This window comes from Maylandia zebra, linkage group LG8 (genome assembly GCF_041146795.1).
Source record: "Maylandia zebra isolate NMK-2024a linkage group LG8, Mzebra_GT3a, whole genome shotgun sequence".
NCBI lineage: Eukaryota > Metazoa > Chordata > Actinopteri > Cichliformes > Cichlidae > Maylandia > Maylandia zebra.
In genome coordinates, this window is record NC_135174.1 from 9,483,118 (window position 1) to 9,499,147 (window position 16,030).

The following is a 16,030-nucleotide window of genomic DNA, read 5'->3' on the forward strand; positions in this document are numbered from 1 at the left end:
TCGCATTTGGTTCCTGAACTGTTTCAGGGCTTGGTGCAACCACCACACACACTCTTTTGATTTCTCTCTCACACATATGGACAAATACATACACACACACACACACACACACACAGCGCAAAGGGGATCTTGGCAGTAGAGGAGCCTAAAAGTCATTGACCGAACTCACATCAGCCGCCTTTGTCTGCACAGCGTTTGAAGAAGAGAAGAAGAGCAAGAGGTGATAGAGAGGACTGTAAAGACGAGTGTAAAGAGGGTCAAAGGAGTGCATCGCTTTGGGTTTGTTTAAGTCGTTCAATTAAATCAACGGCTGAAAATGGAGAACACGTGAGGGGAAAGAGGAGCGAGGGTAAACTTGGGGCAAAAATGCTGCTGGCTAAAGTTTGTGGATATTTCTAGAGGGATTTCATTTTATTGCCCTTGAACTTTGAGGAAGAAACGCACAGGGTCGACAGAGGACTGCGAAGAAGGTGAGAACCCAGTCAATGATTTTCAAGCATGAAATGACTTGCCTATTTAGCTCTTTCAAAACTAAACAAAATTGAACTGTCACTTGCTTTTCTGCATTTTTTTAATATCTTTGAAAAGTAAGTTGAGAAGTCTCCTTAGACTGATTCTCCCAGCTGATTATCGAATCGAATAGAAACGAATCGAATAGAATAGAATAGCCCTTTATTGTCATTGTACATGTACAACAAAATTGTGAGTGCTCTACACCAACTGTGCTGGAATAAAATATTAAATAGTAAGACAGCATGAGTAAATAACAAACATGAAAAATATTAATAATCACGAGGAACATAGGAGGAAGAAACACAAAAGAAGAACAGGTTGCAAAGTGTTTGGAAGTAGTGTAATGCACTTGGTCTGAGTGGAGTCGGTGTGTGATTAGGACAGGATATTGTATGTTAACGGTGGCAATGGCCCAGGGGAAGATGCTGTTTGTGAGTCTGCAGGTGTGGAACCTGATTGACCTGAGGCGACATCGGGAATGGCAGCGGGTCAAACAGGTGGTGAGCGGGGTGCAAGAGGTCACCTGTGATGGCCCTGGTTTTACTGAGACAGGATCTGGTGATGGGCTCAAGGGATAGCAGAGGGCAGCCAATGGTTTTTTGGGGGTAGTGTTAATTAGCCTTTGCGTAGCCTTCCTGTTGTTTCCCCTGCATACCAAACACCCAGGGAGTAGGAGAGAGCAGCGAGTGTGTATCACATCGCCTTTTATGACAAAAGTCTCCGATAGTGACCTATTTAAAAATGTACTCTGCCCTCTTTTCATTATTGATTTCATAAATGTGTCAGATCAATAGATAAGTCATGTGTTTTAACAGGAACATGCTTTGAGATACTTCTGGGAATTTTTTTTAGACTGTGGGGATTTTTTGGTTTGCTTTTCTCAGTAAAACTACTTTTACCTTGTTTGATGTCTGTGCTGTTTCTCTGTTGCTAACACTCTTCCACCTGCTTCCCTCCTATTCAAAGCCTGTAGGTGGAACATTGGGTTCTCCAGGAAACATGGCAGCCACCAACCCTTTCTCCTGCCCCTTTTTTCTCTCCTTCCTCTTTTTATTCTTGGTGATCCGGCCAGCCTTCGCCCAGGGTCCATCAGTTACAGCTGTGGGAGTAACTGAGGATTCACCTACCACACTGACTAACCAGACAACTACCAGCTATACAGAGACCACCCAAAACACTCCTCCAGAGACAGGGCTTTCCACTCCCAACAGTGGTGGAGATACAGATGATGAGGATCTCCCTCCTGCTGGTGGGACACGTTGCCAGGGTTACTATGATGTCATGGGTCAGTGGGACCCACCTTTCAACTGTAACGCCGGTGTCTTCCTGTACTGCTGCGGTACCTGCTTCTACCGTTTCTGCTGCCAGTTCCGTCAGCAGCGCTTGGACCAGAACATCTGCTCCAACTATGACACTCCCATCTGGGCAAACACTGGCAAACCAGTTTCCACCATTACTGAGGGACAGGGAGACCTGGACCGGGACCGCACGCAACTTATCGTGTACATCATCTGTGGGGTGGTGGCCATCATGGTACTGGTTGGCATCTTTACTAAACTGGGCCTGGAGAAGAGCCGTGGGGGAAGCGGAGGAGGAGTAGGAGGGGCAGCACAGGCCGACCTCAACTCCAGGTGAAGAAGCGTGTGTGTGTGTGTGTGTGTGTGTGTGTGTGTGTGTGTGTGTGTGTGTGTGTGCCCGCGCGCATGTGTGAGAGAGATGCATGGGTTTCCAAATTTCTAGAAAACGCTCATTTATCCCCTAATTAAAACATACGACAAAAGACATGTTTATTCTTTATCGATGGGTCTTTTTTTCTTGTTGTATATGAATGTAGATCGTTTGTTGTATTGGAGTAAGCCCAACCACAGACACAGGAGAGGTACTCCTCTCCTTTGGCACTCTGTGCACACCAGCAGGTTAATAACCAAGCAGTAGTCATGAGGGAAAAGGAGGAGGAAGGTTATTCGTGAGGATTCATTTTTCCAGCTTACAGAGGTTATTGTTAGATTGCTAATAAATGAAGACAATGTTCCCAGCCCTTATACTTTATACCTAAAAGTCACCTCAAAACACAGACATGTGCAAAAACCATTCTGAAATACAAAACAGTTACAGTCAAGGGTTAACAAATGCACATTTTGAATTTGAGACTGGTCTGTGACCCCCTTGTAATTACTGGTCTCCAGGCAAAAATATTGGACTCCCCAATTGCTTTGGTTGCTATCAAATTGTTATGGTCACCTGTACTTTGCATGGAACATGTCTGTCTGCAAACACTAGCCAGGTATTCTTCAAGCAGCATAAAACTGAAAAGTGCAACTAAAACCTGCCTTTAAAGGAAACATTGGGATATATATTAGTATAATACCCCTTTGCCACTGATTTCATCTACAGACAGCCAGAAACTTCTATGAACCCAACCATTGGTTGCATAATGTCCAATATGGTGGACGTGAGTCAAGCAATGTGTGTATCACATGATGCGCAAAATCGCTATACTAGGCTAGGCGCTGCTGAAGAAAGTCCATCAGACCATTTGAAACTGAGTCTGACTTATTTATTAGGAGAGTAATATTAGCTATTTGGCAATTTACTGGTATCAACATTTATCATGTTATGATGAAAAATGAAAATTTAAAAGTAAAGAAATGGAGAAATGCCCTCCAACTACAAACTTGGGTCATCTGTCCACCAGAGGGCACCCCACAACTTCCCCACAAGCATCACAACCAGCTGATCTGAGCAGACTCAGGCAGAGGGTAAGAGAGTCGAGAAATAGAACAAATGCACTTGATAAGTTTTAAGAAAATGTGTTTATCTTTTTTTTTTAAAGTAACTAAGTACTGTATTTTTAAATCACCAAATATTTTTTCCTCAAACATCCAATAGACAATGAAGCTTTAACCTGAAGTTGAGTTTTATGAGTGCAAATTTGAACAAATTCAGTAAAAACTTGATCTTCTCAGTCCAAACATCAGGCACATTATTGACATGTCTGAAAAGTTATAATGAGTATGGCATGTCCTGGGAAATATCTGCACATGAATGAAGATCACTTGCAAATATTACCAAAGCTCAATGACATAAGCGAACATCAACAAAAGTTCCCAAAGAACATTTTAACATTCGTTAACTCATCAGTTTTGAATCTGAATCTACTTAATGACGCATCTCATTATTTAAGTGATTACATTTTGTGCAGTAAAAGCACTTTTTATTTCTTGGTTTTTGGAGATGCTGATGTATGATCCTACAGAGGTTTACAGGGATGTGTTTAGATTAGAATTGGCACTGAATGGGGCCTTCGTGGATGGCACTACTGAAAATGACAGTTCTGCTGAAAGAGAATAGCACAGGAAGACGCTTGCAATTGCACAAATACAATGTCAGTATTATTTGAGAGGTGAAATAGCGTAAACAACATCACAACAACACACAGTGTTAAACTTATCTCGGCTTTGAGGCAACCACCAATGGGAGTGAAGCGAATTGTTGATTGACATAACTGGGGGTTGGTAAACAAACATGAGGGTGGAATGTCAAAAATAGTGACCAGCTGTCAGCTACAAAGTAATGTGCTGTGAGCAAATTGCTTTATATGTGGGTGAGGCTTAATTTTCAGTTTAAAGTCTAAAGTGTCAGCTATGGATGTGAACTAGTTTATCTTCACCTGTGTTAACTAAGCTTTGAGCTAGTGCTTCATCGGTGTACACACCTAAAACTTTACATATTTATTCTTGTTTATTCTCTTGTCTATTCTTAGGGTTCATTTATTTGTTTCTTTTTCAGTTTTTCTTTTATATTTCAGCTCTTTGCGTACTGTTTGCTTTTCTTGTAAGCATGAAACAGAGAAAACCAACTTTCTAGTTTTTGAGGGTTTGTTTTTTGCAGCTAGGCACTTTTAACTTGTGCGTCTGTGTTAGAATGTCTCATGTGTACAAATGTGTCAGGGTTTCAGAAAGAGCACATGAAGTCACATTTTACACTGTGAATCTGATGCTTTTAAACTGAGTTACTGAAACACAACCTTGAGAAGAAAAAAGATTTGTAGTTTGAGTTTTAGCCTTTCTCCTGATACAAATGCAATTGTGCATACACTCCAGCTGCAGTATAGAGTTAAATACATGGTTCAAAGTTCAGTCTATTCGCCTCAGGAAATCATTACAGCGCAGCATGGGCTCACATCTCTCTGCTTTCATCCTGAACCAACTCTCTAGCTGCCTCTTCTTTCTTTTCTCCATAGAGTTTGTTCTTCTTATCTCTCCAGGCTTATTGTTTTTGATCTCATTTTCTTGCTTGAAAATCTGTTTCATCACGCGCTATTTGTCCCTCTCATCCTGAATTTCTTCACCACAAATCACTTTGTTTTGGTTCGTAAGAGTCCTCTCCTTCAGCCTTCTTCCACGTCTCCTTTGTTCCTTCTTTACCAGGTCAAATGTCCTTCTATCAACCTCTCTTGCTTTTTATCCCCCCTTTCACTCGCAAGGATAAGAAGTGAAACCAGCAGCTACTTTCAGTCACTCTGATCTTCATGCATTCCTCCCTCCTTTTCCATTTCACTTTGCAAACATCCCATCTCTCCCACATCATTTTTCTCACTTGAATTTTAATTGAGAAGCTAAACATGAGGACAGCTGCACTGGTGCCACCAAAACCTCCATTGACCATCATTTGTCTTTGAGTGTCTCCCATTAACTCAAACTGCAAAACTCATTCTGCAGATACCAAACCACTAGGATTAACATTTTCTGCAGGGTAGCACCTAAGCTGAAATAGAAACACTGTGGCGGCATAAACATCCTCCCTCCGTGAGCCCATCTTGACAGATTACTGCTCCCCTTTGAGATTAAACAAATTTCACTGAGATTACAGCTTTACCATTTTTGGGTTGCTCTGCCTGCTTGCTTGTTTAGTTATTAGCCTGCTGACATAAATCCCTGCTATAAAAGTGTACGTGCAATCCAGGACTTCATATACAGCACACACACTTCATGAGGTGAGATGCACAAATTCTGCATGCGCTTTAGAGACGGATGTTAGAGCGGCCAAGCACAAAGCAAGACTTTTGCAATCTGCACGTGTGCTGTTGCAGCTCTCAAACTCGTGCTGTGCACCTGCTTCCCACCACAGGTTTCTCGTTCTCTTAACATCCTGCAAGCAGAGGGTGATTAGCGGGCTAAAATCCTAACAGTTTTCCCAAATCAGCTTTGAAAGTTAAAATCCAGAGTGATCCTCCTCGCAGACCTCCTTCCCCTCTCCTTCCATGCACACACACACTAAAACCACATTTTGAGTTTGAAAAATGCCTTCAAACTTGTGGGGACCGGGATTTTGTCCCCATAGCATCGTAAACTTCCAATTTTCGGTTCCCACAAAGATATATAAACAAGGACATACACACACACACCTTCTAATAGCCCTCGACTCGTTCCAGCCGCACAAGGTTCGGGGTATTTGCAAGCCGCACTAATCCCCAGCCAACAATGGAGAGCACCTTAGGTCACGCGTGTCGTGTTTAATGAAAGGCTTCAACTGGAGCGGGGCCGGTTGTACACCGTAAACAAACAAAAATGACCTTTAATGATTTTACGTGTACACGCACACATACACTCACACTCATCTTGATTTATAGTTCAATTAACAACAAGAATAATAGCGGTGGCATTTGGGTTACATGTGCATGGGTCAGATCACCACAGTGAGAGGTCAGAACAGCCATGAGGCGAGATGTGTTGCAACATAGCGTCCAGCTAGCAAAGCGGGAGAAACCTGGAAACAACATGGTGGAGGTCACATGGTTGGGATGGAGGGCTGTGTTTTTGCGCAAGTAAGTACATTAATGAGTGTGTGTGACACAGCGCTCCAGGTGCTCTCAGAAAAGAGAGGAAAAGATTGGGTGGATAGAAGAAGCCTCGCTTCCGAAATCTATTTATATTTTACTAATTTCTAGCAGCTAGCATGTTTCGAAGACAAGACAGCTGTGACAACTGTTAATTAATCTATGTGTCAAGGCACAACAATAATGACAGGAATTTTTAATTTAATGTATGAGTGACTTTTTGTTGCCAAAGTGATTATAAAATATTCATTTAGTCTTAAATAATAGCAGCGGCCAAAAATGCTAGTTTCGTGATGTCCCTCTGGCGTCACTGATCAGAGATAATGTGTCAAATACAGCACTGCACCTACTCTTGTCCTCAACACACTGCCAAGACTGAAACAATCAGGGGAACAGTCACAAGAGACAAGCATACACAGAGTTGTTCATTTAAAGATCCATTCATCAGAGACCCATTTATTCATTCATGTATTTTTGAACTGCTTGTCCAGTTCAGGGTCACAGGGACTGGAACCTTGCCCATCTGACTTCAGGCAAGCGGCTGTGTACACCCTGGACAGACTGCCGCTGCAGGGCTAATACAGAGTGACTGACAGCCATTCATGCTCTCATTCACAATTGTGACCAGTTTATAATCGCTGATTAATGCTAACAAGTGTGCGTGAACTCAGAGTGAACCCATGCGGGGACAATTGTGCCCCTAAAAGATTGAAAACTTTTTCTGGTGAAGAAACCTCAAACAAAAACCCTTCCTACATCAAAGGACGCTTCTGTTGGAATTCTTTTTCACAACATTATCCTTTCTGTTCTTGAGGTTTCCATCCAGCATCAAAGCTACATCTTTGACTGCTCTGGCATGTCATCTTCATCCGGTGTGTTTTTAAGCCAGCTGCTTTTTTAGTCCTTGCATTACATAACGAAGGACGCCATTGCTTAAATGGTTTGACTGCTCTGCCCTGTATTAAGGTCCGCAAATAAGTGATACTCAATATAGCATGGGCATATATATGGGTCCATCACCACTCACACAAAGCACATAGAATCACTTTGCTATTAACCCTTTCTTTCGCTTCCAAATAGAAAATATTGAGTCACATTTTGTAGCTCAAGGGCACTAGTGACACGTTGATGTAAACTTTTTAAAAATGAAATGTACAGTGGCCCTGAGAGGTCAAACACACGATCTGAGAAAACATAGGAAATGCAAAAAGCAGAGAGAAGAAAAACGGAATTTAAAAAAGAAGCAAACAACAAAAGAAAAAAACTACGCAACGGAAGTGATTTAGGGGATGACTCGCCTCCTCTTTCAATTCCCTTTTCATATAAATTAATATATTTTTATTAATATGTAAGTATACATATTTGTTACTAATTTCAGACTGAGTTTCTGTTATTATTGTGACCAACCTGCAGTACTTCAACAGGGGGCTCCAGCTCTCGCTACATGTTCACTATTCAATGCTTCTGTTAAATCATGTTATTGACTCACTAAATTACTTCTGCTGTGATTTGTGTGGTTTTGCAGTATTTTCATTCTATTTGCTAGTGTTTTTTTTAAGTTACAGTGTGTTTGACCTCTTAGGTCAAGCAGAGGAGCGAGAGAAGAGCTGTACCTCAAGCTATTTTAAAGCCTTGAGATAAGCATTTTGGACACTTCTTTGTTGTTGTTTTTAGTTTTTTAAGCCAGATGTCATAAGGGAGGTGAAGATGTTACTGATAAACTGCTAACAGGAGACTGTGATTGACAAGTTGCTACCTCAGGAACATGCAAAATACCCACACCTTAAAGCATGCCCTGCTTTATCATGGATTCAACTCTAAATGGGATAAAAGTGTACAAAATGAACATTAAGGCATATTAATGACGACTTGAAATTAGCAACTGAGAACATCTGTTCATCACAATGTTTTTAATGAGATCATACAATGAGGGAGAACTATGGTAAAACTTTTTAATAGATTTCTATACAATCTCTGCTCTTTTTACAACCAGAGTTATTGCTCTCTGCTGGCCATTACAAAGAACGCAGGTACCTCGTGATTTCACTTTTCAGACCCAGTTGCTCCTTATCTTTTATTTGAAATATTTTGGATTAGCAGAAGAAAAATGATGGAAGTACAAAAGAGGGGGATGAGATGTGTCTCATACTTTTTAACTGAATCCAGTCAATAGATATTGGCATTTGAAAGTTCCAAACCAAGGAGCATCAGACAGTCTGCATCCACAATGCTGTGCACACCTAAACCAGACCAAACTTGAGGAGATGCCCTTGATTATTAACAGCTCAGCATTAACTGCGAGGTCTCACCAGTGATAATTTCACATAACTGGACAGAGAAGGGCCAAAGAAAAAGATCAAGGATGAACAGAGACTTAAGGTCATCAGAGTACAACAACCACACCAAATGAAGTTAAATCCCCACTGTGTGCCGTTCTCTTTGCTCTGTGGCTCAGAGTAATGGGAGGTGACAGACAGCGACCTCAACAAACTTTCAACCTTTCACACCAAAAGCCTTTGGAGAATCCTGGCCATCGTTTGGCTGAAAGCGATCTCTAACAGAGCCCTGCTAACCCAGTGTTATAAATAACTCCATCACAAACACGGCTCTACGCTCAATGGTCAAAAGACACAAGAGAGTGACCCAACAGTACTTTAGCTCACATTTTTGGGCTCCAAATCAAGAAACTAGTAATAACGTTACAGCTATCTGCAGTTTTATAATGTAAATAACAATTTAAACAAGCTTGTCCTCTGAGGGGCTCAACGATATAAGGGATCTCTCTCTTAATTAGCTTTTAATAAAAGGATCTTGATTGGATTCTCTGGAACTGATACTGGAGGTGCTTAATCTGTGAAGGAAAAGCACCATGAAACCTGCATGAACAGCATCATGGTTCACAGCTTAACAGGTATACTAGAAAAGATAGATGTGAAGTTATCCCTGCAGCCTGCCCCGTACACGGACTGCAGACAGGAAGCAAGTGAAGCCACTACAAGCTGTAAATATCTACTACTACTGAGTTTCCTCCGCTCTCTCCTACACTTCCATAACCCCACCTTCCAAAATTTCTCCTACTTTTTCAGTACCTCCAGGGTTGAGCTGTCACTCTCTATCACCTCTCACCTGTCGCCACTGTTTGTGTGAGCATGTCTGCATGCATGCATACTTGCAAACAAATGTGATAAAGTGTGCATATGCATGTGCCTGCATCATCACTCGTCGCAGTTCCTCCCAAAGTGAAAGAACATATAAGCTGACAGATTCCTGGCTCCATCAGAAGTGACAATTTTCACCCTGCAGCTACTTTACCTTCCTCTCTCCTCCTCCTCCTCACCACTCCCGGGCTTCACTGGGCCCACACACACTTAAATGTGGGTCAACGCACACTGACTTAAGGGTTTGGCACTGTGTTGTTTCTGTGTTTGTGGTCGCCCCCCCCTTTTTGAGTAAAGGTGCTGGGAATTGAAAATATCAAAGATAGCCATCCTTACATCTCTCATGTCTCGAACAAGGCATTTCAAAAAAAATTGAGTCGTAACAATTAGAGTTTTGTCTGTTTGTCTGTTAAAGTTTTATTCTACTACATTTGGATCATTTTTTGAAAAATTTGAACTGAAAAGGGTTATGAAGCAGAAATGCTGTCTGTCCATTAGTAATACTTCCGCAGGTTTAATGTTGATAAAAGAACATGTTGAATTTCCTAAATTGAAAGGTGTTCTTGTCCTTATGCATAAGTTGACTGACAGGTAACAGGCCAAAAAGGAGAAGCAGTCAAAAACAATACTGCATGAAGTGTGCTTGTCTAGACACTGGCACAGCTTCTTGTAAGTTTTCCTTTGCTTGTTCAATTTCAATAAAAATTTGTTACGCTGTGTAAAATGCAACAAAAAATAGAAAGCAATGATATCCAAATCACATAATCTCCTATTTTATTCACAGTAGAACATAGAAAAAGTATCAATGTCATGAAAAATATTGCAACAGGTCAGTAACATGATTGGGTATAAAAGAATATCTTAGACAGGCAGCGTGTCAAAGAAAAAACTTACAAACACTCCCACAGTTTGCAGTGCCATCCACTAATGCAGGTTAAAGCTCTATCATGCAGAAAGGAAGCAAAATGTCCAAATGGACTGAGGCAAAGTGGAAAACTGCTCTGTGGTCAGACAAATCGGAATTTGAAATTCTTTGCAGAAAACACAGACATTGCATTCTCCAGACTAAAGCGATGATGATGACACTCCAGCTTGTTATCAGTGCTCAGTGCAAAAGCCTGCATGGAGGTGGGTAAGTCCTGTTGAATCGCTCAGTGTATTGGTCATTACACACAAAAGCTTAAAGCGCTCTCATGACTTTCTGATATTCACTTCTAAATGACTGATGTTGCTGTTGGAAAAATATGCTGCCAGAATGGCAACAGAAGGGAACATTCACTTGTAGGAAGCCTGAATGAAGAGTTTTTTTGCAGAAAGTCTTAAGTATTCAAGCGGTTCTGTGCCTTCTGTAAAAATCTGTGCTCCTGCATTGAAATATTGTAGAGATGTCTGCAGATACTGACCTGCTTATTGTGCCCTCAGCTTCTCTGATTTGCATATGCACCAGCCCAAGTGGCAGGGGTGCGACCAGATACACTGACAAAAGAAAAACTGACACATCTCCACAGAGCAGTGCTTAATTGTTTTAAAAGTAGTAGGTGGAAAAAAGCAACCAAAAAAAGAAGGTCCTCTTGCCTGAAAGGAAAAAAAAAATCATAGACAGCGTAAAGATGGATGTAGCGTTCAGCTTTGGATGTAGGTTTGAAAAGTGCAGAAAGCATGGTAGTGCTGTAAACTTGCATTCTTTTTAATGGGAATGTTGGGGTGACAGCTAAGGTTGCGAGAAGAGCTCTGGTCCGATGTTATAGGTATTTTGTTGCACTGCATGCAGAAGTCCAGACTTTAGAAAGTGGTTTTGAACAGAAGACGGGTGTTGAACATATGCAGAAAAATGAGAGGAAGAAAGACTCAGAGTGGAATGACATCTGTTACAATGTGGTTACCATTTGCATGAAGCTTAACCGCTTTCAGGAAAAGGTCAGAGACAAACACTACTCATCAACGGCTAACCTGGTTGGAAGGAATTTTTATCTGTCATTATGTTTATCACTCAGACTCCACAGTTTGATGTTTTAGGGAAAGCCGTAAAACCAAAATCACCAAGAGCTTATAAAAATGTTTACATAGTAGATATTTACTGCTTGTAGGCGCAGTGTACAGAAATGGTGTAATGTACTCACTGAGAACATCTTACATTCAATCAGTGCAGTCATACAGCAGAGAGGATTTCACATTTCGAGAGTTACTGTTAATATTTGTTGGAACGACTCACTGTGCACGCTCTAATCTGGGTGACCTGAGAGGACTAATTGATTGTTACAGGACATTAGTGAAGTCTCATTTCACTGTGGCTCTAATGTGATGAGATAGGATGGAAGAACTGATGAGCTCTCTGATCTCAGGCACAATACTTTTATATAATATGTCAAAGGATAATAAGCGCAGTGAGGGCAGAAGCTTACAGAATATATAAGTATAATACACATATAGGTTCCATAAGGTTTCTCCAAGAGTACAGAGCAGAAACAATAATTTTCACAGGGAACACTGTTGAGGGAACTTTAGGGCAATCCAGTGAAAGTAAAAGCTACTCTTCTGAGCTTTGGCCTGCCCTTTCATATCATAGAGGCATTTACATTGGGAGTCTGGATACTTTTGCATGTTTTTTTATTAGCTTTCTAGATGTGAGTTTGTTGGGTAAATACAAAAAGTAGTGTAACAAAGGTGGTTGCCAATCTTCCCAGGAGGGAACAGATCAGAAAGTTTAACCTAAGGTCAGATCCTGCAAAATACAAACTACAAAACCTCTGGAACAATGGCTAAAGTGGGGCGATCGTAGCTCAATCGGAAGGTTGCCGGTTCGAGCCCCGGCTCCGACAGTCTCGGTCGTTGTGTCCATGGGCAAGACACTTCACCCGTTGCCTACTGGTGGTAGTCAGAGGGCCAGATTCTATGAAAAGATGTAAACTCAAAACACTGTTCACCCGACAGCATGTACATGGACATGCAAGTGCTGAAAGATAGACATCTCATGGATTCCGAAACTGCAGGTTTCGTCACTCTCCGACCAAAATTCACTGAACCAAAAGCAAAAGGACAAAACTACGCATCATGTTTGAATAACATTGTAATGAATTCCATTCAAATCCCACTTCCTGCACAGTTCTCTCATCAGTGAGCTTTGAGACCAGTTTTCCATCAAAAATCTTTATTTTTGGGTTATTCGCTTGCCATTGTTTACAGTGTTGTCAGCCGCTGGTTCTCCCCGCCAAAAAAAATTACCTCTGACAAGAAAGCGTAGTTTCTGCTATTCAATACCGAAGAAATTTCAACTTTCACAAATTATGCCAAAATTCCAAAATGCTTAGCTACGTCCCTAATAGAACCTCTGTAACTGTTTTTGTAATTATAATTTTACACATTTATTTCTTAAGATTTAAGTCGAAAGAGTCGTGCTGACAGATTTATGTCTTTGTCACAGGAGCTTTTTCTTTATCGTGTAGAAAAACAGCTAAATATGTAACTTCTTTACACTGGTAGAAAGGGGAGTTTCACTGGTCTGGCCTGGTTTCAGTGGGCTGTATGTGGCCCGGGATGTAAAATGAATTTGACACTCCCGTTGTAAACCAATAAACAAACATGAAGTCCAAGAGTAGTCACTAGCTGGACTTCAACTGATTCTGGTTCATTAATGAATGTGTTCCTCTTAATGTTCACATCTGGGTTGTTTTTGCAGATACTACAGACTTTTCTTGTCAATCTAGCCCACACTCCAGTATTAACCTCTTAACCAGCGACAAAGACGTCTTCATTATTTAAAGGCACCCACAGAAACTCTCATGAAGCTCAGCCAACGCTCCATAAACACCACACAGCCTGAAGACAGGTGCAGTTTTTGTTGCAGATTAAAAGTCCAAATCAGCAAGTTGTTTGAGCAGCGAGCCAAGAGAAGCGTGCGCAGAGGCCCGAGGCACTGTGTGGTGGTGAGTCACAGAAGGGATGAGGAGCAGAGAGAGGGTGAGGGAGGAAGACAAACAGTATGGTTTGAAGTGGAGGGAAAAGACAAAGAGTCAGATTTAGAACTGAGTTTAGGAAAGGAGGGGGATGAGAGAGAAAGAACGAGACTCAAAGAAAAACAGACTAAAGAAATGAAAGAAAATGATTCAAGACGTTTGGGGTTTTTTCCTCGTGTGTCAAATGTTGAGAAATGTTGAATGAGTTCAGAGTGAGAAACCAAGAATGGAAGACTCATTAATGAGAAAGGGTCTTATTAATGTTGGAACTAGTGTGTTTAGTCTTAACCATTGGCTTACTTTTATATAAGTGAATTAGACTCAACATGAAGAACTGAAGATGAGTCGTGTCTGGATTCCAGTGCAAGCATTTACAGTACTGTGCAAAAGCCATGGATCATCCCTCATATCTTTATATTTCACTATGAAGAACTGAAGGAAATAGGTCGAGCGTTTTACAGCGTGGTATGATCACCTTTATTCTTCAACACAGCCAAAATATAATCTAAAATTGGTTCTTTGCTAAGTAGACACAACACTGGTATATTCCATATACTGTCTGGAATCATTATCATGCTAAAATGAAACCAATCATATGCTTTTGGGTAGTTGTGGAAGGTGGATCAACATCAGCTTTGACAGGATCCTCATCACCACTGGCTGAAATTCAGCCCCAAACCATGACACAGCCTCCACCATGTTTTACAGATGGCTGTAGATGCTCATTGTTGTAGCTCTCAGGTGACAGTTTTTTTAAGGCCTGCCATTTGTTTTGTCCTCATTGTCCAATGTTCTCAAACTATTTAAGACACACTGCACATCCCAAGTTTTCAGCTCTGAGAATCCACTTGCTGATACAAAATTCTTTTAAAAAAGGGATGAAAAATGCAAACAAAGAGAAAAAAGTCCATCTGAAAATGGTCGTGTACAGGTCTGGACTGAAAATGAAATTGGAAAAGCATTTCAGGAAGCCTGGAGAACTATTGCTTAAGACCTCTTTCAAAACAACAGGAAGGTCTGGCTTCTTGGAAGCCAATTATAAAGAAATAAGGGGTGACTCAAGACTTTTGCACAGTACTGTAGTTCCAGTCATTCAGTGAAATTATTGTTAAATCATTGTCCACGTGTTTCATCCATATATATTTTGTAGTGGCTTTATCATTCAGCACCATTTCGAGTGCTGGGAGTCAAATGTGGGTCACAAAGACAAGCAAACATGCACTATTTGGGCGATCGTGGCTCAAGAGTTGGGAGTTCGCCTTGTAATCAGAAGGTTGCCAGTTCAAGCCCCAGCTTGGACAGTCTTGGTCGTTGTGTCCTTGGGCAAGACGCTTCACCCGTTGCCTGGTGGTGGTCAGAGGGCCCGGTGGCGCCAGTGTCCGGCAGCCTCGCAGCACTGTGTCTGTCACGGTTCTGGGTCAGTTTGACCCAGTTTCATCCGTGTGTTCCCTGCCGCCATCATCATGTACCATCGTCTTCCTTCGTTCTTGTTCGTGCTCAGTAGTTTAGTTGTCCCAGTATAGTTTAGTTCTCCGTTTTGCCGTTTGCCTCTCTATTTTTTGTGTTCAATAAATCACCTTCACGCCTTCACGACTGCCTGCGTTTGGATCCTCCTTTTCCTTTTCCACACGGCTCTTCTCACTCGCCGTGACAGTGTCTTGTATACCTGTGCATTTGTGTGTATGTGTGTGTATGAGTGGTGCTGTGGACTTCCTTTTGTAAAGCTTAACTACAAGTGTTTTGAGTCAATAGTGTTTTTGGGGGGAAATACACAGGCAGCAGATATGTGTTGGATGAAGGGTAAGTCCCCCAAACTGTGCATAAACATACATCTGTGTGTAAAGTGTGTGTGTATGTGTAAAGTGTACATGTTTAGACATCTTTCTGAGGACAGAAAATTGGCACGACACTTTACTTTTGGAGACAAACAGTCACTCATAGGGACAAAATGCCTGTCCCCACGAGTTTGAAGGCCTTTATGTCAATTAGATGTCCTCACTAAGATATGAAAATGTGTGTGTGTGTGCGTGTGTGTGTGCACATGAACACTTGCACTCACACTTGTTTGGAAGCATTTCTTGCACTCAAACTCTTCTAGAGCCAAGTCTCAATGTGAACATATTGCAAACACGACAAGCAGCAAAAAGGCCGCCAGTCAATACAGCTGGCTGAGATTTAGCCTGAAAATAAAAATATGTTGCTCAGGCTCAATTATATAAGCATATTTCCTACAGTAAATGTAACAAGATGCAAACAGTTAACTTTGTCAGAATACAGGCAGCGGCATCTAATGTCTTCCAATCTGACACAAATCTTTTGCTTTATAATGTACATGCAGAGAGACCTGACACAAAGTGGTAAAAATGTTTTTTCCATGGTCATTTGTGCACACATGTACTTAACACTATGTTTGTGGCTTGGTTCAAATTGTTTGTTGGTCATAATACAGCCCACAACCAAGTGTGTAATTCCTCTGTAATTAAATGGAATTTCAGTGTATTTTAAATTAAATTACCATGAAATTATATTTACCTATAAATACTGCATATGTAATTTTAAGGTGGTGT

The 16,030-nt window shown here is 41.2% G+C and overlaps 1 protein-coding gene across 1 annotated transcript in view; it reads left to right on the forward strand.

The window, feature by feature from the left end:
• The window catches only part of shisa8b (shisa family member 8b), a 38,398-nt gene continuing 22,368 nt past the window's right edge, over positions 1-16,030 (forward strand). Inside the window, exons 1-2 of the mRNA XM_004557597.2 lie at positions 1-470; positions 1,480-2,144. Of these exons, the coding sequence (XP_004557654.2) occupies positions 1,513-2,144 (632 nt within the window). The 5' untranslated portion in view covers positions 1-470; positions 1,480-1,512. The remainder of the gene's footprint in view (positions 471-1,479; positions 2,145-16,030) is intronic.